Here is a 16,167-nt window from a genome sequence, read left to right on the forward strand (position 1 = left end):
AGTAACCAAAGCAGCTAAGAATTGATGCATTTGCAAAGGAACCTTTGCCTAAGAGACTAATACATTACCTTCTGCAACCCAGTATAATTATACAACAGAGCTGGAAAAATAGAGTTACAAGACATTTAGGTACAAATAACCCTACAAAATTGTATTTACAATTTGTTTTCTGAAATGAAGAGGGCGGCCTTCTCTTTCTGCAAATGCCGTTTCACCAAGGCCTAAACCCGCTTGCTGTAACATGTGATTTCAGACGATGTGAGCAGCCATCAGTCTCAATCCTTAGATGCACGACCCTGGCCGGCCTTTTCTTTCTGCAAATGCCGTTGCACCAAGGCCTAAATCCCCCTGCTGTAACATGTGATTTCAGACGACGTGAGCAGCCATCAGTCTCAATCCTTAGATGCACGACCCTCACCACGAGGCATTTTCTTTGATGCCGCTGCAGAGAAGAGGTCTGTAAGTAAGCTCAGCAGAACAAGCATATTTTTATATATAAGAAATACATTGCTATTTTTGGACCTGGTTGTACTTCCATGCATATTAAGAAGTTTGAAAGGTATTCAGCCTAATAGTATACATTTGATGAAAAGTTCACTTAGGATTCAAAGTTTATCTTGGACCGTTGTGATGACATAAGACTGACAAATAGTATATGAGAACACAATCATTTTCATGCTTCATGTAATGCGATCTGACTTTCATTGTGGTGTCTCCAGGAAATATGAACTGTCTCTTTACCAGGAGAAAAAGATCGTTTCATTATGATACGCTAACTGTACTATAACATCTTTACCCTTCCAGAAGCACAAGCACGAGAACCTTTGCACCAGAAACTGAATTTTCTTGCTAACAGCTTTATCACAACTATAATGTATCACAACTGTATATGTTTCAACAATAATTCTAAGCAGCATAATGGAACAAGCAAACATGAACTTGCACACGAACTGACAAGTGACAACAAAGGGGGGGGATTGCTTACTATCTTCCACATCCTTCAACTGGTAATAGTGAGGAGCTATTTCCACCAGCCATTCTGGTTTTAGTTCGGTCACCTGTACGTCAAACTCCACATGTAAGCTACATAACAGCAAGCGCACACATATACACAAAATAGTGAATAAAGTACTGGAAATGTGTAAACTCTTACCTGCCGCATGTACTCCTTAGTTGTTAAAACCAACTCGTGGTAGACAACCCATCTCGGAAGCACCTGAACAAGGAGAAAATAATGTAAGCGACACTGCACCTTTGGCTCAAGTTCTTTCTCACAAATACTTGACTCAGTTAAACATGCATAGAGATTATCTATAGTCTATACATACTGAGATATATATACATATATGGATAAATATATATACCTGAACAAGGAGAAAATTAAGCGACACTGCACATTTGGCTCAAATTCTTTCTCACAAATACTTGACTCAGTTAAACATGCACAGAGATAATCTACTCATATAAATATACACATGCATACATATGACCGCATGCATATATGTTTACATACATACATACATGCATAATACATGTTGATACGTCTGAGGGGCTGAAAAGTGGGTAAGACAATGTATAGAGTAGGAGGAGGGAGCAGAGGCATCTCCTGGGAAGTAGAGGAGGGAGCAAGGGCAGATTCTGGTGGGCAGGGGTCAAGCATGTCCTCTTGTAATCATTTTATCTTTTCATTCGCTAGATGGATTTGAAATCCACTGCTGCTGTAGTCATTTAAGATCCTTAGCTCCAGATTCTTCTTTCCAAATATAAACACACTTATCCTCAAGAAAACAACTCTTAGGTCGGCCCACATCAGAAACAAAATCTTCTAGAAACTTTTGATGCAAGGCAAACAAATATTACCATTAGCTATTTAATGGAAAAATGGTTTCACCTGTGCCAAACCGGAGCTTGGGTGAATATGAACAGTCTGTGGATGTTTGACAGTTCTATATGATCCGTTCTTTTGTAGCTTTGCTGAGTTGGGAAAAAACCCTGAAGTTATGGCTTTCTTTATTGCGTCTAGATCATTTGAATTCGATATCAACTCAATTTCGACCCTTTCCAACAGCCCCTCCAGCTGATCCCTTATATCTCTAGCTCTTTTCATACTCCTGACCTGAAATACAGAAATCGTCGTACTTAAGAATTTAATTTTCGACAAAGGTCAAAGACAACATCTAACTGCTCCACTGCATCTTCCCTCCCTACCCATGATATGAGACCTCATTCTGCAGGAAAATCAATTCACAAGCTACTATGCCAAGAAGTCGTGTTTTTAACGCCATACAGACTCTAAACTATGCGTAGTATGTGATTTATCTAACAGCAATATAAGATCACGTGATTAGAACAACTTAACAACATTATCAGAAGCGACCAGGCCTCTCATTAGCAGCAAATTGATGACCAAAAAGGTGTAGCGCTTTTGGAAAAAGAACACTACATTATCACAACTTACCTGGATATAATTCTCATAGCACCACTGAGTTGAAAAATTGGTTTCCTTCCATGAGCTATACACCTGATGAAGAAACGTTATCAAAGGTCAAAACATTGGAACTTTGGTGTCTTATAAGACCTGCACTAACAAAGTTGCAACTACGAAACTTCTACGACTACTGAAATCATGTTTGATCGGACTCAATAAATTACTTAAACAACACATTTTTTTGTTTCTTAGAGAACAGTTGCATCAGTAGCTCCAAGTGCTCATTTCTCAGTTTCAAGATAACAAATTTGAGTCAATAACTGTTAAGTGTGTAAAACTATTAATAGAAAAGATTAAAACAAATAATATATGTGCATCACATCACAAAATCATACAAATGAATATGAGATGAATCACAGATAAAAACAAAATGCACTAACCTTGAGCAATGCTATATGATCTCCAACATTCCCCATGTGAAAATTCAAGCGGGCATTGTCTGCATGAACTTGCTTGTCCTTAGGACGATAAAAGATTGAGTTTCCAATAGACAGCATTGCAGCAATAGATATGATCTCATCAGAGCACTTGTATTTGTCAGAAGCAACAATCATCTTGGATAACATAGGATCCAGCGGGAATTCAGCCATCCGTCTACCAACTTTTGTCAATTCGCCATGCTTGTTAAGTGCACTCAGAGCATAAAGCAGTTCCAAGGCCTTCAACAGAGCTTCAGATGGTGGAGGGTCCATGAAGTCAAAGTTAAGCAGGTCATTGATGCCAAGGCTCTTGAGAGAAAGCACTACATTTGCCAAATTGGTCCTTTGTATTTCAGGAATAGTATTATCATCTAAGTCGTTATAGTAGTTATAAGCAGTATACAAGCGAAAGCATTTCCCAGGACCTGTTCTTCCAGATCGACCTGCCCGTTGATTAGCTGATGCTTTTGAGATTGGAGTGACCAATAATGATTCCATTCCAGTCCGAGGGTTATAAGACTTCATCTTGACAAAACCCGGATCAATGACATACTTGATCCCATCTATCGTCAATGATGTCTCGGCAATATTTGTTGCCAGGACAACTTTGCGTGCCCCTTCAGGAGTGGGTTCAAATATTTTAGCCTGCAGTTCTGTCGGCAAGTTTGCATAAATAGGACATATGATGAGTTCTGCTATTTTTGTCCCTAACCCTCTAGTCCTATGCTTAAGAATCTCCTCAGCAGTTTCGATCTCCTCCTGTCCAGTTAAAAAAACTAGAATGTCACCATCTCCTGGTGGCTGTGTCACATGAATCTGAAGAGCAGTAACGATAGCAGCATCCAAGTAATCAGCTTCCGGGGCTTTAGTATAATGTATTTCAACAGGAAATCTCCTTCCAGGTATTTTAAAAATTGGAGCAGAATCAAAGTAATCACTAAACTTCTCTGCATCAAGAGTGGCACTCGAAATAAGCAATTTGAGGTCAGGGCGGAACCGAGCAATATCCTATCACGGGAAAGATGGTTAAGTGAGAAAGGTTACAGGTTGTACAATTATAAATGGCTTATGTATAGTTCGACTAATGCGAGCATGAAAGAGATAGCACAACAACCGGTGAAACACTGACGTAAAACAAGTACTGCATATTAACCAAGACAAACATTAGGAAGTAAAGCAGACTCATTGTAAAGAGGGAGAAAACTCTAATTCCAAGTGCACATGCACTCTGCAGTCCTCCTGTTTCCTTTTTCATGTTTCTTCGTTGGCTGCTAATGCAACTCCTCTAATATTTTGCTACGATCTCAGAACATAATTCCTTCTTCCTCCATAAAAAATAAAAACAAATTTATACAGCCAACATCATCCCAATAAGAGAAACAGCACTTCTTAAAGAGGACTCTTCAGCTAGGATTAACAGCTGAAACAAATACTTTTTTCCTAGAGTTATCTTCGGTCTATCCACAAGCCCATCCGCTAGTAAAGTTTATCTATCAGCCAAAAATTCTATCAATAGTTTTAAAAATTCTTGTTTACCGAGGTTGTCCAAAACCAGAAAACATCCAAAGCAAGCGATCCAAAATCTCACCTTAACCAAGCCAAATAGAATGTCCGTGGAGAGAGTTCTTTCATGGGCCTCATCCACCATCACCACACTGAAAATTATAGGACAAATAATTGTTACAACTCACATAGGAAATTATCACACGGTTACTTCTGAAGCTGGCACGCACCTGTAACTTGCAAGGTCAGGTTCTCCAAGGAATTCACGCAACAACATTCCATCAGTCATATATTTTAAAACTGTCTTTTCTGAAGTGCAGTCTTCAAATCGAATAGAATAACCAACCTTAAAAGGGAACAAAGTGCATGAGTTAATACAGCACATTCGGGCAGCTGAAACATGAGATAGAATTTGGAACTGGCAAACAAAACCAAAATGACATGGGGAACACAGGCCATAATAGACACCATTCTAATGTATCAATTGATAGGAAATGAAATCAAATCATGTATTCTTTAATATACAAAGTTGAACCTAATTTTTATGCAATTAAATGCACATGTACAAAACAAGTTAAGTTTCATGGAATTGCCATGATTACTATTCAACAGCTTAAAGCAAAATCTCAACTAAGGAATGTTTTCCCATCATTAGCTGGTTGATAATACAAATAAGCAGCCAACCAAAGAGCAATATGGTAAAAGCAGAAGACATACCTCGTGCCCAAGTTTTACTCCCATTTCTTGAGAAACTCGAGCAGCAACGCTCATAGCAGCAACACGGCGTGGCTGGGTACATCCGATCTGTTGACAGATGATACCAATTTAACAAATTCAAGATCAACTAAACTCAAATACAGAGGTTTTTACTATTCTTAAAATGTTACATTCAATCGCAAAGAATATAAATGGGACATTCAGATCACCAGTATGAATCAAGCAAAACAAATTGATGAAGGTTTCAATATCCTCAAAAGATATGCAAACAATATATGGAAATTAAAGATGGGTGCACCAAGTATTATGTTGCTGAGACTAACAATTGTCAAGGTTTAAAATAAAAGCACCAGCATATGTTCACAAAATACTATTTCGCTGATCAGATATGGTAGTTGCCATTCTAAGAGACCCAAGTAACATTTATTTCCCAATATATGCTTTTCTTAAATGGAATACCTGAAAGTTAGACTTCTCCATATGACAAAGTACAAAAACTAAAACTCCAATCTGTTATGTCAACTAACTTGTTTTGGTGAGAAAATTCATGTACAAGAACTCCTAGGGGATTATACGGTTAATTATGTTATTAAGATGAAGTGTAAAGGCAAAAGCACTTTTTTCCAGTATAAATCAAATAATCATGGGGAAAATTGGAAAATTTAAATAAACATGATCTTCTTAGCATTGCAGGAAAGACGAAGTTGACATACATTTGAGTAGAGAGGCAACAAAGTAGAAACCAAATACATAAAAGGGAACTGTGACTTGCATGCATTCCTCTGGTAATTAAAAAATCAATTTAGCTACTCCATTGAAACACGACGTTTCTAACAGACAAACAAACTTGGATGCAATTTAAACTGTTGACATTGTAATTTTGCTTCAGAATGTGATCAACTATAAAAGCATGTCCATCTGCATCGTAATGAATAATATGAAAATGGTAAAATTAGTAAAACTGCAGCTCCACAAGTTATTGGCCATGCAAATATGAAATTAATACAAGGACAATTTTTGCATATGCCCAGATAAATTCATTTGAATCAAGCAAGACTTAACGCAAAATATGCAAATGGAATTCTTACTCATGATCCGTAAAAGATGAGAATAGGATTGGATAAACCCTTGTACCTTTCCTCGTGCAGTGTACCCTGCCTCATGAAGGTACTGAGGTATCTGCGTAGTTTTGCCAGAACCTGTCTCTCCCACTATTACAAGGACCTATAATATATGAATCAATGAATACGTCATCATGTGTGATAAACAATTACAAGATCAAACACATGAAACTGAAAATGAAATTGTCAAACCTGATGATCATTAACAGCTTGAAGCAACTCATCCCTATAAGGATAGACTGGCAGAGTCTTTCTGTCATTCTGAAAATCGAAGGACCAACAGAAAGGTCAATACCACATAGCACAACATTAATCAGACATAAGCCAAGAACAATTTACAAATGTCCCATTTGAAAGGTCCTTTAAATTCAGAACGTTAAATATGTCCTTTTCTTATTCCCCAATTTTCTGATAGAACTGTTTCTTAGTGGCATTCCAACTTTCTTGTAAAACTTCATCAACGTATATACATGAGAAAGCTTTTGTTGTGGTTCTCGGAGTCTGTCATAAAAAGGAAGAAAAAGTTTAAAAATGTAAGTTCTTGATCGTGGAATTTGTTGTTTCTTCTGTTGTTACCAAAACCAAAAAGTATTGCTAGCTCTTAATTACATGAAGTGAATTTTATTTCATTCTTCATCAGTTATAAGAAATTGCTTTTTTTTTTCTATTGAAAGGAGATACATCCAGCAGCAAATCAATGCCAGATGTAGAGCGGGCAATAAGGTTTCAAACAGGCTTGCTTCATGTAATCAACCCGACCATTTAGCCAACTTCTTCTGCAATCAAATCATTACTTTTAATGCCAAATATCAGATTTGAGGAGCTAATGTTCCTAAACATGTTTATACTCACAAATCTGGAATTGAAGTAGAATTCCGAAAAGCAGGATGCTAGAAGTACAAACCTGGAGTTTTTCGAATGCTGTTTTGGCAGCAGACACCTCTGGAGCTTCTGTTAACTCTTGCTCAACCTGCAGAACAAGATGAAGTTATTATCAAGTAAAGTTGCCTCAACCACTTTCAAGGACATCATATTGTGTTGTGCACAGAGTTGTACATACATTAACACCATCCATAACTGTTGCCTTTATAAACTCTATTTGGTCTTCAAACACAAACCTACACAAAGAATTAAAAAATAATAATAATAAGAGGAGCACCCAGCCATCAATGAGTTTTCCTACCCAAAAGTAGATAAGCAAGCTTGTACAGTGCTGTTATAGGCTCATGTTGTTCATTTTCAGGAGGTAGGAGGGGTGGTTCAGGTGGTGTATGCAAATCTCATCTAAGATAAGTGCGCTATGAACTATAAACTTACTCATAATCATCATGTTTTTGCTTTTTATCCTTAGATCCAAACTTGAGTGTTGCTTTACCTGAAATGTGATGGTCATATGATTAGTAATTCAAGACTATAAGTTGACAATTAAAAAGAAAGTGACAAATGACTCGAGAATTACCAATCTGATGCTCCTCCCATGCCTCTTGTTCAGCAAAGGGATTCATTTTTTCTTCTGCAGCAGGATCCCTGGAAGATGCAAGGCAAGTCAAAGAACTTTCCTGTATATCTTACTTAACGTCTCGCTTGTGCTCACGACTGTGTACTTGAGTTTCAATGGTAGTATTAGGCTATTGCTTCTAGAGACATATAGTGCCCTACATCTTGAAACGAACCTGTAACGCTGCAATGCCACAGCAAATCTCTTTTCTTGATTTACACCACCTTCCTGATCATATGCTTCAGGCATCCTATACTGCAACCAAAAACAACAAAATCGAGAAATGTTCTAAGTAATCAACTAAAAGCAAGTGAAATTTATTATCATGACAAAAAATATAGTTAATAGGATTTAACTACAGCCAATCAAAACTCAAAATAAAATACCCACTAGAGCCCTTAGCTGCAACTCTAACTTTACACACAATAATCAAATATTGGAAAATCAAAGTGTATACGTCGCATACCATACATGTGTAAATATTATATCAAATGTGTACATACAACTGGGGCAATATACAATTCCATGCAAGTGAAGAGAACAGCCAGTCGGGACAGAGAGTTAACAAATGGTTGGTAAAAATAACACTTAAAAACATATATTTGATGAAAAATTAATCACCTCATTTGTATAATCAGACTCTTCTGTCCTCTTCTTGACGAGTTCGTATATTTCTCTCTTATACCTGCCAAAATCAAAGATTTCTGATATCAGTCGTACATTCCTCTATGTAAATGATGGAGCAACAATGTAAACATCACCAATTTTTATCATAAACAAGTATGCAGAAGTGGGGCATCAAGTTTGAGTTTAAGAACTGATACAGTTGCATTGAAATTCAGAGAGAAGTTCTGCCATTAACAGCACAGTCACTTCAGGAGGTAAAACTTAACAAGTCCATGTCATGAGCTAATTGAAATGGTAAACTACAACCTAATCTCCTGCAAACTGAACTGGGAAGAATACCAAACAGCAGAGTATTATACATGAACATGGTAGCTGAAAGAGTCGCCGAGGAAGGTAAATAGATTATAAAATGTTTGGATATAAAATTGGTGAACTTCAGCACATATTCACCTGATCATGGACAGCAAACATGCTTAAAGATCATCTAATTGACATTTTTTACTATTGAAAAGCCTGAGCAATTCCTAAATCTTCCCTTCACATTCAGACTTAGCAAATGTTTTTACTTAGGCAGGACTTCAAAAGGGGAAGCGGCAAGAAATATAAAAGAATAGTGTGAGCTAGACAATAAAAGTGTTAATTACATGTGGAGTAGTACATTTACATGCATGCAACTGTACTGTACAGTTTCATGTTTTACCTACATTTAGCCTGGCACAGTTAGATTTTGAATATTAACACAGCTTCCTGGTATTCATAGAAAGAGTAAACAAACATTAGGAGCACAAACCGCATGTTTTTAATGCGATAATCTGTTATCCAGAAATAAGAAGATAAAACAATTATATAGATGATAACTAATTATGTCATCTCATAAAATGGGTAAATGCGAAATTACTTGCTTTTTTCCCGCTGTTTTGTTTTTGTTGACTAAATTGATATGTTGTCATCTTTGAAAGTTGCGACAATGCATAATTGCCTTGTCTTTTCACTGTTTCGCTTAAGAAAATAAATTGATTACATCAAAGCAATCTCTAGAGAAATAAGACACCAAAACACATCCTTCGCATCATAGCATCAACAACAGCAAAGCAAATATTACTCGTGAAACTCCAAGAATAACAACCGATGGAAATGTTTGTGATAACTAAAGAATTCTTGATATCAATGAAATTTGATTGAACATAAATCTACCTCAGCTCACGGTACTCTGCTTCAGTCAGCTTCACACCTTCGAATAAGTATTGCTCGTCTTCGATATCATCTCTTGATTATCCCAAAAAGAATAGAAATGTATAAAGAACAATTCAGTGAAACAAGAATAATTACATCCACTTTCAAATGAAACCAACATCTTAACATCATTACCTAAGCTCTTCTAACTTCTTTTGCTCCCTTTTCTTCAAATACTCTTGCCTTGAGACTTTCCTGATACAGAGGAGAAGATAATGTAAGTGAATAAGCCAATAGGAAAAAGACTGGTCTTGTACAAATAACACATCTTATGCAGGTCCTGAAGATATTAGACTGCAATCAGGTTTATAATGGTATGCTGGGCCAATTAAATGCTCCAAGACATTTTGGCACCAGAAGCTTCATAGCTAAGCAGTGCCCAAAAGTATTCAGTGTATACCTTCGGATCATATTCTATCTAAACATGACATTTCCATTGACTTAGACCATTTATTGTACAAGATCATCCTGGGATTTTCTCTTGGGGCATACGTCATTGATGTGCCCCCTTGAACTTGATGGTCAAATAATGAAACGAAATTACAAATGCCACCAATTCTATAAATATGGAGAAAGTAAGTGCTTGTTTGCATTGAAACACAAAAACAAAACATAACATTATTATCTGAAAGAGAATCAAAAAAGAATTGCATCTGGCAGAGAAGAAAGAATGCAGTAATAGATATCAAGCTATGGCCAAAATAGTGAACACTCTAGAGTGCATCACAAAATGCTGTTGGGTTTGTCAACCATGATCAAAGTTTCTATTTTTCTTTGAACTCAAGTTCCATTCCAGATGGGGAACATCAAATTGATATATATTGGAAATCTGCATCGATACTTTATATCATACATAAGTGAAGAATTTCCTGGAAATTGGTCAGCGTTGCCAAACAAATGAAAGAGAAATAATATTCCCAAATTGCAGGTACAACCTGAAAAAGGAGTAAAACTATCATTCTAGAAACCTCAATCATCAGAAATCTTCATAGGCCAATAGTTTCTAATTTGGTGGTCGAGAGTTGAAATTTCAGTGAATCCCTATAAGCTCAACAAGTTGTACATCAGAAGCAAGACCATCATTACCTAGAAGAGAATAGAATATTGTTAAGACAATGATATAACAAACCTTAATGTGCCAATGCCATCATTCTCCAAAACGTTGGATCGCCGAATTGCCTCTTCTGCAAGGTGTGCACCAAGATAAATAGAGTCAATCCATGTGCTCTGGTAAGTATGTCATTAAGAGAACAAAACAAAAGATTAACAACATTTACACTATACACTCATGCACTTACAGAGGTCCCATCAGTTTTCAAATAAGACATGTTAATTACCGGTGTCGCTCAAACTTTAAAAACAAAACAACTTTTTTTTGTAAAAATTAGTACATCTTAAGGAGGAACTACATGGAGTTTCTTTCTGCATTTGTGTGTATGGAGGGCTGTAATTCTTTTGTGTTAGAAGGAAAGAAACAGACGAGTGCACACACACTTGGCCTCTCCCTTCTACCACATTTCATGCATGTGCACACATCTAGAAAGAAGTCACAACTACCTTAATTCTGAAATACCACCACCAGCCTATCACCCATATCACCTTATTCCAGTTTACATAGCAGGTTCACCTACTGCTTGACAATATATATACACATGGGCTTTCATGAATTTTAATTATCAATATTTAGGCATTTACCACACTGAAGGAACTTTCACTAACTGCGGTTATAATAAAAGAGACTCCACAGTCCATAGAAGCTAATAAGCAGTCACCAAAAAAGATGACAAGGACAAAACATGTATCCAGGAGATTCAATAGCTAAATAGTCAATATGGCATGTACCAGCATCTGCATAATAAATTGGGTCCTCCTGGTGGATGCATACACCCTAGTAAACGCTTGATATTTGGACATTTTGATGGAAAGGTTTGAATATTATATTGTTGCTTAATCACTGCATATACAAAACACAGATTCCACACACGTGTGTATATATTTAAAAAAAACATAATGATCATACAAATTAGATTGTTTACCTTCTTCCTTCTTTGTTAACTTCTGATCTGTCAACTGTACAAAGATAAAAACAGAAGAAGAATGAGTTGAACAGTTTAAGAAAGCAAGTTTCAAAAATTCTTGGACACTGCCACAAGTCTAAGCACAAAACCAAAAACTTATTAAGGAGTTCGTATTAAAGACAAAGAGCATAAAGAAACAAAATACTTGCAGGCAGGTACTTGTTAAAATGTATCAGCCAACACAGACTAGGAATATATTGGGGAAGGCATAAGACAATGGTGGTAAGAAAACTTAAAAGCCAAAACATTTTAAGTTCACATAAATATGTTAGACAAACTTCCTATGTTAAGCAAAACATGCAGATATTAACTATCTGGCTGTGACCCATGCCATACTTTTAATATGCAGCAACAGGCTAATGAATAAGTTTATATCTTTAAACATTCAAAAGGTTTTAATTTATTATATAGGTATTGTGTACCTGAGCCACAGCTATAAAGACAAAAGGATCCAAGTATGGGGATCCAAAATTTTCCATTTGTTCTACGTAAATGTCAACGAGAAATATTTGCACAGCATTTCTAAGATGCATGATTTTCTTTGTTATACAATAGAAACTAACAAATAAATGCACAACCAGTTATAAACGAGAAGCTCTTGAATGAGTGCTGATAGCATTTGAATTATGGCAAATTCAGAATACTTCGATTGTACCCAATCGATGCATGTAAAAAAATTGAATCAGTTCAAAACACAGTGGACTATTTGCATGTTTAGTTAAGTAAATAAGTGTATGTGCTTGGTAGCACAGAAATGAATCTCCACCTAACTGCATGCCTGAAACAGCATAATAATGATCATTTAAAGGGGAAGCATAGCAGCAGATCTACAAAGAATGAAACAAAGTGAAAATAATTCATTTATCTGTACCTTCCTGGTTCCTGCTGCATCACGTTCTTTCATATGACGCTCTAACTCCTCCCTTTCTCTCTGGTCACGCAGTCTTTCTTCTTCTGACTGTAACCAGAAAAGGTTGCACGCAGTATTAAAGAACTAAGAAATGAAGATTACAAAAATAATTGAAGAAAGGGAAAACACAAAAACTTGTATAGAGCAAAGAAGTATAGTGAAAAAGAAAAGAGATGGGAGGCTTCCACTGAGAGAATTGAAATAGATGAAGCATAAGCATGACTATGATGATAAAAGAACCAGCAGAAACCTACATCAAGTGTTATAGGATGGCCTATATAAAAAGCATCATCTCTCAGATGCAGATGAATAGTGCGACTGCACTGGGCAGCTCCTCAACATGGCTTAAGCATTTGTCAGTAAATTGGCTGCTGTGCCACTAACTTGACAAGGCCCGGATTCTAATGAGTCCTTCACTCCTTCGATCTATAATATTGTGACTTGCATGATCAAGTACTCAAAAGTAAGTTTTCATTTGATTATCTAAAAACAATCCATGAGTGCTCTACGTGGATGTCACTATTTTTGCAGATGGAGCAATTATACATCAAAAGCAAGGTCATGGTCAAAGTCAATGCCTAACACATGGCACGACAACGTAAATAGAGATCAGATAAAAAGAATAATCCAAAAACAAGCCAACATTGCAGAATAAAGCTTTAATATAGTACCTCAGAATCATCATTTTCGTCATGGGAAGTCCGGCTTTTTACTCGTCTTTCTTGCGCTCCTTTTTTCACTACCTACATCATCAAATTCAGTAAAACTAAAGCATCTTATAAATACAAGAAGATCTGATGCCGTAACGTACTCATCCATAAACCATCATCTATAGATGAAAGTACAAGCATGTACCTCTTCATCTATGTCATCCTCAGTTTCACTTCTTTTCCTGAACTTCTTGCTTCTAGTTTCCTCCTTTTTGGTCAATGAAACAACAGGAACCATGTCGTCACTCCCATCATCTGCCTCCAAAATTTTGTAGGTCTTTTGTTTCCGTGCAAGTATTGCCGCCTCCCTTTCTTGTTGTTGATATAGCTGATAAACAAGTGTAATTACGGATGCTAGTATCGTATTAGTGTTTCACAAAATAAATGATTACAGGTAATTTTATGTGAGAGGATTAGCAACACTCACATTTGGCCCAGAAGTCTTATGCTCTACTCTAGCAAAAATTTCTTTGGCAAACACGAACGTTTCAGCAGAGGATGGGATTCCCAAGTCAACAAGTTGATTTACAATCTCAGAGTGAGATGAAGCTTTCTTAGCTGCGTCGTTATAGCAACAATAGATCAGACTTAACCATTAAAGAAACTGCGAACATACAGTTGCTACAACTTGAGTTATTCTAACTACTACAGTACTAACCATATGCAAATATGTACTTTACAGGCATATAGACAAAAACCACAAATGTGTATGCTGTATATTAAGAAACTTAAGTATTCAAAACCAACTTACACAGTGTTATCACATATTGAACAACAGTAGGCTGGGAGTAGCCCAGGAGGGACATCAATTTATCAGAAACCCATGTCTTCAAATCACCCATTTTCACTGCATTGACAGAAAAATGAAGGTTATGTAAGCTCATTCCACATACTAAGTATTATTAACAGTGAAAGTGTATCATTGTATTACTTCCGGGACTACTTCATTCAAATGCATAAGGTATTTCAAATATAGCTAAACTTTCTTCTTAATTTAAGTAAAAAGAAGGGATTCACAATGCATGTAAACTGAACATTAATCATAATGCGAGGACATCCAAGCTTCCGGTGTTCTACAAACTACATGTCGAGTTCCAGAACACATTGTTTACATAGGTTATTGGGCGTGTGCATCAATCAGTTAGAAACACGCAATCAACCAAAAATTAAACGCCGGATGCCTGTAGAGCTCATAATCAAGTAATCATTTTAGGGTTCTCGATACTGTGATTTGTATCATAGCAATTAAAGCTTAAAAGGCCAAAATAACTACAAGGATTTCGATGTTTGTATAATCTTCAGTTTCGTTAGAAAATAAGAAACTAAAATGGGAAACGCAAAACCAAGTCAATTGATTGAACATAGTTTCAGTTCTCGCGGCAAAGCAATAAACAAAAACTAAAATACGAAAAAATAAAGAAACTTCATTTACGAAATACCTCTGAAGAGTTAAAGAAGCGAAGCTGTGCACCGCCGAGGATGTTAAGACAGAAAGAACCTTGCGGTGACAAAGACAGCGGCGGAGATTTTGGTGCTTCTGAGTGTTAGGGGTGGGGGGCAGATCAAGGTCCAGGGGAGTAGAACCGGGTGGCAGACGGGCGATGGTGACAAGGCTGTGTGGGAGAGAGGCGGAGACTAGATAACGGCGGCGGGTAGCGAGCAGTAGGAAGCAGAACGGACGGAGAGAATCGAGAGAAAAATTTGGTGAGGAAATAGATTTATGTGTTCTTCAATTGTAATAAATTGGTAACTCTATAATCTAAATCAATCCACCATTTCATAGTACCCAAAGATTCTCACATCCTTACTAATTATATAAACAGATACCTTCTTTTTGTTTAAAAATTGTTATTGAATCTTTTGGTTATGTCGTAACTTATTTTTACGTGTATATAATAAATAATTTTTTATATTTTAAAATATATTATAATAATAATAAATAATTTATTAATTAATATAAAATTTTAAAAATTGAATGCGTTAGCATCTTATTAGTTGGAGACTATTTTTTCAGCTAGTCAAATTTGCATTATTATAATACTTAATATATTTAATTTTTCTTTCAAAGCAGGCTAAAAGAAAATTATTTATAATTTGTTTTGTAAATATTTAAATCTATGTGTCTCAAATCACATATTTATTAGAATGATATATCTACATATATCGATTTTATTTTATTTTATTTTACTTGATGTTATGTATTTAAATTGACCAAAATACGTAATTTGAAAGAGGCCAAATATTTAGTAGGACTCTAGCTTATAACAACTTGTAATTTCAAAGTACTTATTTACCGTAAATGAAATAATTTTTTTTCAACATTTTGATTATGATTTAAACTATTAAACTTTTAATTTTCATAATTACTACCTTCTTCTATTGATATTCACCTTTTTTAAAAAATATATATTAAATTATTGTTGGTTCTAACATTTACTTGTTTGACCCGATATTAATTTTCGATAAATATTACTTATTACTTAATAAAATACCTAAAATATAATAACAGAAAACAAAATTTTATATACCAACATTGTTTAGACATAATGCATCATAGTATCAAGTGATGACAACTCTTATCAATATTAATATCAAATATTTATATCTAATCAATAATTATTTCTAAAATAAAAAAACAACTATTATTAAAAACTTATAGACTTATCGCCATCAAGTTTGGCCAATTAAGCTAAACCTTATTGGTCAGGCATGCTATTTATTAAGGCCCAAAACATTATAATAGCTATCGCGATTAACAAAATATGGATCTACTAAAATGCTCTAATTATATCTATTTTCCACAAATAACAATTCTCTTTGATTAATTAGTTCTGTCAATATTAATTTTTTTCATACATACTTA

At 35.6% G+C, this 16,167-nt stretch overlaps 1 protein-coding gene across 1 annotated transcript; it reads right to left on the reverse strand.

Annotated features, from left to right (window-relative positions):
• Window positions 1–43: 43 nt before the first annotated feature.
• On the reverse strand, window positions 44–15,096 carry ESP3 (RNA helicase family protein). The gene is made up of 27 exons (XM_011089020.3): window positions 14,744–15,096; window positions 14,056–14,151; window positions 13,732–13,862; window positions 13,450–13,632; window positions 13,266–13,337; window positions 12,556–12,642; window positions 11,643–11,676; window positions 10,736–10,790; window positions 9,742–9,801; window positions 9,568–9,639; window positions 8,368–8,431; window positions 7,922–8,001; window positions 7,708–7,775; window positions 7,566–7,623; window positions 7,309–7,366; window positions 7,153–7,218; window positions 6,441–6,509; window positions 6,262–6,351; window positions 5,128–5,214; window positions 4,641–4,756; window positions 4,496–4,562; window positions 2,869–3,915; window positions 2,459–2,521; window positions 1,892–2,116; window positions 1,154–1,216; window positions 986–1,058; window positions 44–442 (listed from the first exon to the last, which is right to left on the reverse strand). The coding sequence occupies exons 2-27, from the start codon at window positions 14,144–14,146 to the stop codon at window positions 393–395; spliced, it is 3,129 nt and encodes a 1,042-aa protein (XP_011087322.1). The 5' UTR covers window positions 14,147–14,151; window positions 14,744–15,096; the 3' UTR covers window positions 44–392.
• Between the last annotated feature and the right edge of the window lie 1,071 nt (window positions 15,097–16,167).

The sequence above is a fragment of the Sesamum indicum genome, linkage group LG8 (genome assembly GCF_026168435.1).
Source record: "Sesamum indicum cultivar Baizhima isolate 11 linkage group LG8, ASM2616843v1, whole genome shotgun sequence".
Classification (NCBI taxonomy): domain Eukaryota; kingdom Viridiplantae; phylum Streptophyta; class Magnoliopsida; order Lamiales; family Pedaliaceae; genus Sesamum; species Sesamum indicum.

What these genes read in the sequence shown, in the direction of transcription:
- ESP3 (XM_011089020.3), bottom strand. Translation starts at nt 14,146, where the DNA reads ATGGGTGATTTGAAGACATGGGTTTCTGATAAATTGATGTCCCTCCTG. An exon ending in ATGGGAGGAGCATCAGATTG is followed by an intron (nt 7,624 to 7,707) that starts GTAATTCTCGAG and finishes ATCACATTTCAG; the next exon opens with GTAAAGCAACACTCAAGTTT. An exon ending in GCTATGAGAATTATATCCAG is followed by an intron (nt 2,117 to 2,458) that starts GTAAGTTGTGAT and finishes TCTGTATTTCAG; the next exon opens with GTCAGGAGTATGAAAAGAGC.